Below are 8,068 nucleotides of genomic sequence, written 5' to 3'. Positions count from 1 at the left end.
TTGTTGTTATTGTTGTTGTTATTGTTGTTTTATAATTGTTGTTTTTAATTTTTACAATTAACCTCCCTGTGGTTCGACCTCGGTCTTGCCGGGTTATTTATTACTTCGACACTCCTGCACTTGGGAGAAGACATCAATCTTTTCGTCGTGTCAGTATCTTTTTTATATTATCAAAAAGAAAATAAACAATATTCAAGTTAAAAAAGACAAAAAAAAATTAAAAACAAAGATTTAAAATTTAAAAGAGAAGGAGAGGAGGTAGGCTTGGTTGATATATTAAGCATATGTTAGCGAGCCTTGGTGTTACTAAGGTAAGAGTATCAAGTCTAGCTTCAAGCCATAAAAAAAAAAAAAGTGTCAAAACATTATCTAAAATAGCTATATGTCATTTCCTCCCTCTTATTTATTAACTTTCTATTATCAAAGTTGTTTAAGTTTGTGATATCAGCTTGTTGTCTTTTCTAATTGTAATGATTGCTTATTATTACACGGGAAGTTTTGTAATAAACCACTTAGAGAAAATAACAATATATTTTATGATTTAAAAATATTGTAAGTTTTCATATGATTTATATTAAATTATCTATAATATGAAGGCTTATAATTATATTATATTATATTATAAAATAACTCAAGAGATTCATATATTTTATTATTTTATAGATTTGTTTTGTTTTATTTGATTTTTTCAATCTTGGTCTTTAAAGTTTTTTCTATACTCTATTTCAATCAATAAACTTTATTTAGTTTTAAGGAAAAATTCTTCTCAACATCCTATAATGTAAAGGCTTATAATTATATTATATTATAAAATAAACCAAGAGATATTTTACTATTTATGGATTTTTTTTATTTTACTTAACATTTATATTTGATTTTTTTCATTCCTCATCTTTAAAATCTTGTCCTCACTCTATTTCAATTAATGAACTTCATTTTTAAAAAAATCTTTTTAACCAAGTTTTTTAATATTAAACTGTATAGCCTGAGTCAAAAACAAATTTTAAAAATTAATGAAATGACAATAATCTCTCTCTATATATATATATAACATATAACATGGTAATCTTGTAAATAAATACATATGTTTTATTAACCTTTTCTAGCACCAACTCCTAAAGATGTAAATTATTTGTCTTCAAATTTCAGGTTGCAAAATGTGATATTTAAAAATTGTATTGCAAAGTCAAAAAAATCAAATCATAAAATACCCACAATAATTTTTTTTATTTTTAATTACTATGTTAATATGGTTTTATTTTTTTTGTTTATCTTGATTTCTATGATCTCGAGTAATTAATATATAATTAAATATTTAAATATTGGATTAAAGATAAAATATATAACAATGAATTTCAGATTGTTCTTAAAACTAAAATTGAAAGAACATGTGCCAAAATTGATATTAAAAAATAACATTTCCATGCATTAACTATTCAAATGGTGTTAAGATGTTCAATTTGGTCCCTCCAATTTCACCTTTTCATAACTATCACCTATTCTTTAGGATTTTTATAATTCGGTCCTATTTTTATTTTTTATTTATTTGAGTCTTTGGGATATCTAGAAAAGAGAGAAAAAGTTACTTATAAAAAAAAAAAAGAAAAAAAACTTTTAGATAGCTAAATTTCTATAGCCAATAATTATAATTTTAGTATTTTTAGACTCGTTTTTAAGAGGAAGACTAAATGAAAATGATTTTTACATTTCATGATATCCAACAGGTAGATCAAAACTTGAAAAAAATAATTTTGTTGGGTTATGATTTTGTTTTATTTAATTAAGATGTGTTTTATTGTTATTAATAGGGTTCTAGAGATCTATAAAATGGTTTTTTATTTTTTTAATAAAAAATTAAAATTTAATTTTTTTAATCTAAATACTTGAAATTTAATTTTTCATCACTAAAGCTACCTTCAATAGTAAAAAAAAAAAAAAGTTATGAGGAAACGATATATTGTTCACACTATTTTTTAAATAAATATATATAAAGATGGATGATGTCATCCACCCCTTTCACAAGATAAACAACAGTTGTACGCGCCTAACTTCCAAACCCAAGCGTGAGCCTTTCTTTTCAGCCTAGGCACATGGTGCCTCTTTGTTTTTTCTTTGTCGAATGGCCTGATTGTTTTATACATTTTATAATAATATTTACTTTAAATAAATTTATACAAAATGATATTTAAATAATTATCCTATTATGCCATATTCTTTAAATAATATTATAGTTTTTTATGATAATATTAATAATTATTTTTTAATAATTATATATGAATCTAATATGATTAATTTTTTCTAAAGATTCCCTCAAGAATATTTAATATACATAAAATATATTTTTTTATTGTAATTTTTAATTTTATTTTTCTCAAATTATTTTTTTGTATTTCTAGTAGAAATTATTGATTCATGATTTTTTTTTATTAAAACCTGCTTTTAAAATTATGATAAGTTTTAATTTAAAAAACAGTACTTTAAATAAAAAAGATATTTAAAAAAAATATAAATAAGAAAAAAGAGTTTTGATTAGAAAGATTTATTTTTACTCCTTCTTTCAAGTCAATAAATTTTTTTTTAATTTATATTTTAATCACCTTTATTTTTATACTATAAACCATATATATTGCTAACAATAAAGTATTTATTTAAACAAATAAAGTATATGAGTAATAAAAAAAATCTTGAGTAAAATATAAATTTTTTCATGGTTTAAATTTTTTTTATGAATATCTATTGTTATTTCTATTCAATTAAATTAAAAAACTGAAAACTATACTTGTGTCCCTATGCAATGAATCGTTTTAATCTCTATTTCACATTATATGAATCATTAATTTATATTTTTTTAATAAAATACGAATATCATCTTTTTTGTTTTTAATTAAAGATTTTCATGATAGTGAAAAACATATCCATAACGTTCTTCTTTTTTAACTTTCTTCTTTTTTGTAGCACATTAGTTTCAAATAATCGCATCCGTAATGTATCGCTTGGTCACACGGACTAATTATTGTTGTATATTTAGGAAAGACATTCTAAGGGATTTATAGTAGGAGGGATGTTAAAAAATATTGGTATATTTGTAATATTTATATTATTTTTCTCGATTTAATCAGTAAAAGTTGTCACAAAATTTAAGAAATGAATTTCACAAATTAGGGTAAAGATTTTTAAAACTTTGTTAACCTAACTTAACTTATACACCTTATATTTTTTTATATTTAATAGTTTGTAAATTAATAATTTATTTTTATTTTTATTTAAAAAATGTCTCATCTAAAAATTTCTTATTAGTGGATTTTTTTTAATGTAACAAAAAATACTTGTCTTTTTGTAGGAAAAAAAATAAAAATAAAATTTAATGGTGTGTTAAATATAAAAATTAGACCTGATATTAAAATGTTATAATATTTATTTTTAGATTTGTCATTAAATATAAACTTATAAAAGTTAACAATATAAAAGTAACATGTTAATATTTTTAATATTCATACAAAATCTAACCTAATTTGATATCTTTAGTCCACTTAAGTTTTTTTTTTAATTTTTTTTAAATGATTTATATTTGTAATTTATAAAACATAGTAAATTAAATTTACTAGAATTATAAATTTAAACCCCATGGAACTATACAACCCATTTTAAAAGCCACCATGATTGACATGAGTACCATCACCACGTTTTCCACTAGTTTTGACATTTTTTATTTATTTATTACGGAAGCATTTACTAACCCATCTTGGCATTCCCTTTTTCAACGAGATCATGGCCTTGCTTGGTGTGTCTGTAAACTATATATTTTTTTATTTTTATATTATTGTAATGTATTAATATATTAAAAAAATATTTTAATATGTTTACAAAAAGTAAGAATGAACCGCGTAGGCATCATTCGACGTGACAATCAGCCGTTCACATACATTTATTGATGGAAGCCGTGGTTTTTCACAGCCACATATTTTTCAAGTCTTCCTGGGCATGCGTGAATAGCACAAGCTCAAGTCCAAATTAAATCATTTTCAGATTAGCTTTTTAAAGTAGCCCGTTCATGCTAGACAAGTACATCTACGAGCTTAATTCAAATCTTAAAATAATAATATAAAAATAAATTCACTTAACAATTAAGCTAAAATCTCTAAACGTCTCTTGGGATTTTAGATAATTTCCTCTTTTTTTTCTTAGAAAAAAAAGAGAGTAAAGAAATATAAATTTGAGGTGGTTCAATTTATATTGAAATTAATTATATCTTAATAGTGAAAAAAATCATGGCATTGAAACAAAATTTCATAACAATAAATAACAAATTCTTATCTTTTAGCTTTAAATTTACTCCTGGAGAAAATATTTTGTGTAATTTACTTATAATTATTAAAAAAATATAATACATGCAATATCTGCGCTTCTTTTAAATCATTTTATTTTTTTATTAATTTTCTATGTGATTTTTTTATAATCTACTTGTATATATTTTAAATAATATAAGAGTTATTTTGATATAATCTTATTTATTAGATAAATCCAAGAAAAAAATTAATCAAAAAGATAAAATTAAATTAAAATACTATATTATACTAAATGATAAAATGGGGCCAAGTAAAAATCCAAATAAATTATTAAAAAATAAAATAAAATAACTAAAAAATTAAAAATGGGGGCCAAGAAAATTTTATAATATAATAAAAAATACAAAAACTAATTTATTATTAATTTAATATTAAATAATAAAATAAAATAAAATCTATAATATAATTGGAAAAAAATAAAATTCAAGACAACCACCGGACCAATGACTAGAACCCGCGTGGGGGGTATCATAAGCAGATCGACCATTGACCTCCTCTGCGTGCACGCGCTTTTTACTTAAACTAACTAACTTCACCTTCCCCCCTCTCAGATACCAATCTCTCTCTCTCTCTCTGACACTCATTCATACACGCACAGGGTTTTCAGTGACTGAGTGCGTATTCTCGAATCAAAGGCATCTTTCTAAGCACTCCCTGATAGCAATTTGCAGGTAAAGTTGAACGAACATCCAGATCATGTTGTTTTTCTTAAAAAAAATTAATTTCTTTAAGATTTGATGCTTGTAAACTCTCTTGTCCATTATTATAGCCCGTCCGTGAACTGTCTGTCTCAAATCTCTCATTGTTGTTATCAAGAATGCTTGGATCTAAATTAGATGCCATAAATTACTTGGGATTTTATGTGAGTGAGTCTTTTGTAAGTTAACTAAAGAATTTATTGAGAATTGTTCATTTTTTGAGCGATCCGTTCAGACTGATTGCTTTCAAATGAACGATTATGCTGTCCAAGATGCGTATTTCTGATGAGCATTCAGTACTGGGATTAGTATGTTTGTAAGATTACCATGGGGTAATTCCGTACTGGTGCCTCCCTCACCCTAATCACTCCATCGCTCGATTTTATTAGTTACCGTGTGTTACGTTGCAATATAAATTCCTAGCTTGTTTCACTTTATGATTTATAAGAAGAGTGATACAAGTTTTATGTAATTAGCTTCTGATCTTGCTCTCTATTGCTGTTCAAATGTTAGGTTTTTACCTTTCTATTTGAACTAGAAAGCCCATATGCATATGATTTTGTTTTTGTGATTTTTGTCTAATGCGTGTCTCTTCTTCAAGGAACTTGGATTCAATGGCATTGGTTACGACCGCCGAGGTTTGTGACGCAAATCCGCAGCTAATTGTTAGTGGTGAGCTTCGAGCACTCCAACCAATCTTTCAGATTTATGGACGGCGCCAAGTCTTCTCTGGTCCAGTAGTGACTCTTAAGGTGTTTGAGGACAATGTTTTAATTCGTGAGTTTCTTGAGGAGAAGGGTAATGGCAGAGTTCTTGTTGTTGATGGTGGTGGCAGTTTGCGCTGTGCGATACTTGGAGGGAATCCTGTGGTACAAGCTCAGAACAATGGATGGTCTGGTATAGTGGTTAATGGCTGCATAAGGGATGTTGACGAGATTAATGGTTGTGATATTGGAGTGAGAGCCCTGGCCTCCCATCCAATGAAAGCCAATAAGAAGGGGATTGGAGAGAAACATGTTCCTATTACCATAGGTGGCACCAGAATCAGTGATGGAGAATGGCTTTATGCAGATACTGATGGAATCCTGATTTCTCGAACAGAGTTAGCTGTCTGAGCAGCCTCTTACTATGAAGATAGTTCTTCAAAAACGCTTTTATTAATTTTTCTAGCGATGCTTTACTTTTAAACCTATCTTTGGCACTCACGTTTACATTCGCTGGTCTATTTGTGGTTTGTAGATTAGAGAAAAAAAAAAAAAAAAGCAGACCTGTTTCTGCCTTTCTGGTATCATGTCAGCCAAATATGTCGTTGATGTTGCAGAATACTTCTGCTTGGGGATTTATCTGGTGGAACTCCTTGTGTTAGATTATTTGATATTTGCTTCCTCCCCCCCTCCTCTTTTCTCTGAGTTTTTCTACTTTGGGTTCAATAATTTTTTTCCTGCTGAGAATAAAATCTCCTCATCATTATTTTACGAATCAGATGGTGGGGAAAGGAGGTTGGATGAACCCCCAGAAAGTTTTTGGGGAAACAAGCAAGATTGGATTGAATGGTGATTTGTTGCCCAATGGCTTTTAACTATTCTCCCTTGCCTTAAGCTCTTTTGAGGACTGTTATCTTCTTGCTGTTTCGTTCCGCGGAATTGGAAGTGTCATGCTATGGTTATTTCATATTGAACTTAGTAACATTCAGTAATACTTAGCAGCCAGAGAGCGGTAAAAATAGTGATGCCAGTAAAAAGTACAGCACTAGAGGCTCGGCCATCGAGAAAGAGCAGGAAAGATTCTTAGAGCCCATTTGGCATCGTCCAAAACGGAGCTTGTTGCCCATTTGGCATCGTCCAAAACGGAGCTTCGAATGAAGTTGTTTATAAATGTTATTGTTGTTACTTTTTAAATACTTTTTATTTAGAAAAATATATTAATAATATATTTTTATTTATTAAAAATTATTTTTAAGATTAGTATATTAAAATTATTTGAAAACATTAAAAATATATTAATTTAAAATAAAAAATTTTTTTAATTTTTTTCAAAAACGCTTTTGAAACATAGCACCAAACGATTTTTTTCAAAAACACTTTTGAAACACAGCACCAAACAGACCCTTAGTCATTATAAGCCATGAGGTTTGAGTGGACGGCAACAACTACGGTTGAAAACCTACCAGACTGGCATGACTGCTTTTATGCAGGCTGGCCAACGTAACTTAGGGGAAGCCTTTTATTTCTCGAGTAAGCCTAGTGGTTCTAGCTGCTTATTATAGATGCATTACAAGATGACTTCCACATGCTATTACATCTCGCATGATTTTTTTCTGATCTTTCCCAACGTGGTAAGAAGTGCTAGTAGCTTGTAAAACCTTACCGACATCTCTGGGTGGTACATGACAGAGTACTGTCATGTAACTATTAAGAGCCTTGTGACTTCAGCTTCTGCAACCCAGATCATTACTAATGTCAATCGAAGTGTATACAAATCCCAGAAAACAAGCAAGCAATGTTAGCAATCATTTGTTGCTAACAAATGGAAACTAAGACTTGAAATTTAATGAAAGGGTTCAACATCTAAAATAGGCTTCTGTCTCTGGCTTTTTCGACTGAACTTTTCCTTTGATTGGAAGTTCAAATCAGTGTAAAACTTAATTAATGATTTTATAATGCAGAATATATATATATATATATATATATATATATGTTTATAATAGAATTGTAAGATTTAATAACAAGAAAATGATATCTCTAATCATTGATATTCTTCATGTATTTGTTGTTCTCTTTTATATATATGTGACACTTCCAAACTCCATTCACTCTATATAGATGATGTAAAATTTAAGGGAACTAAGTATAGGGATCAAATAACAGTTGATTAGTACTTAAAAGTGCATTTTTATCAAGGTTTTATATCATCATTTTGCACTTGAAGTATCAATAACTCCTTAACTAAAACATGTTTTATAAGAATGTATCTAATAATATAAGATAACTATAATTTATGGTAAATGTCTATTTTTAATGCAGG

General features: G+C 27.5%; 1 protein-coding gene and 1 long non-coding RNA gene across 2 annotated transcripts; one reads left to right on the top strand and one right to left on the bottom strand.

The window, feature by feature from the left end:
- Positions 1–4,853: 4,853 nt before the first annotated feature.
- Positions 4,854–6,429, top strand: LOC105112809 (putative 4-hydroxy-4-methyl-2-oxoglutarate aldolase 2). Its single transcript, XM_011008669.1, has 2 exons — positions 4,854–5,017; positions 5,646–6,429. The coding sequence occupies exon 2, from the start codon at positions 5,659–5,661 to the stop codon at positions 6,157–6,159; it is 501 nt and encodes a 166-aa protein (XP_011006971.1). The 5' UTR covers positions 4,854–5,017; positions 5,646–5,658; the 3' UTR covers positions 6,160–6,429.
- On the bottom strand, positions 6,276–7,672 carry LOC105112810 (uncharacterized). The gene is made up of 2 exons (XR_839831.1): positions 7,151–7,672; positions 6,276–6,863 (listed from the first exon to the last, which is right to left on the bottom strand). It is a non-coding gene; the product is annotated as an uncharacterized LOC105112810 (long non-coding RNA).
- Positions 7,673–8,068: the final 396 nt, after the last annotated feature.

This window comes from Populus euphratica, unplaced genomic scaffold (genome assembly GCF_000495115.2).
Source record: "Populus euphratica unplaced genomic scaffold, PopEup_1.0 scaffold363.1, whole genome shotgun sequence".
In the NCBI taxonomy this organism is placed as follows: domain Eukaryota; kingdom Viridiplantae; phylum Streptophyta; class Magnoliopsida; order Malpighiales; family Salicaceae; genus Populus; species Populus euphratica.
The sequence above is the reverse complement of the archived record's forward strand: the minus strand, read 5'-3'. Positions and strand labels throughout refer to the sequence as shown.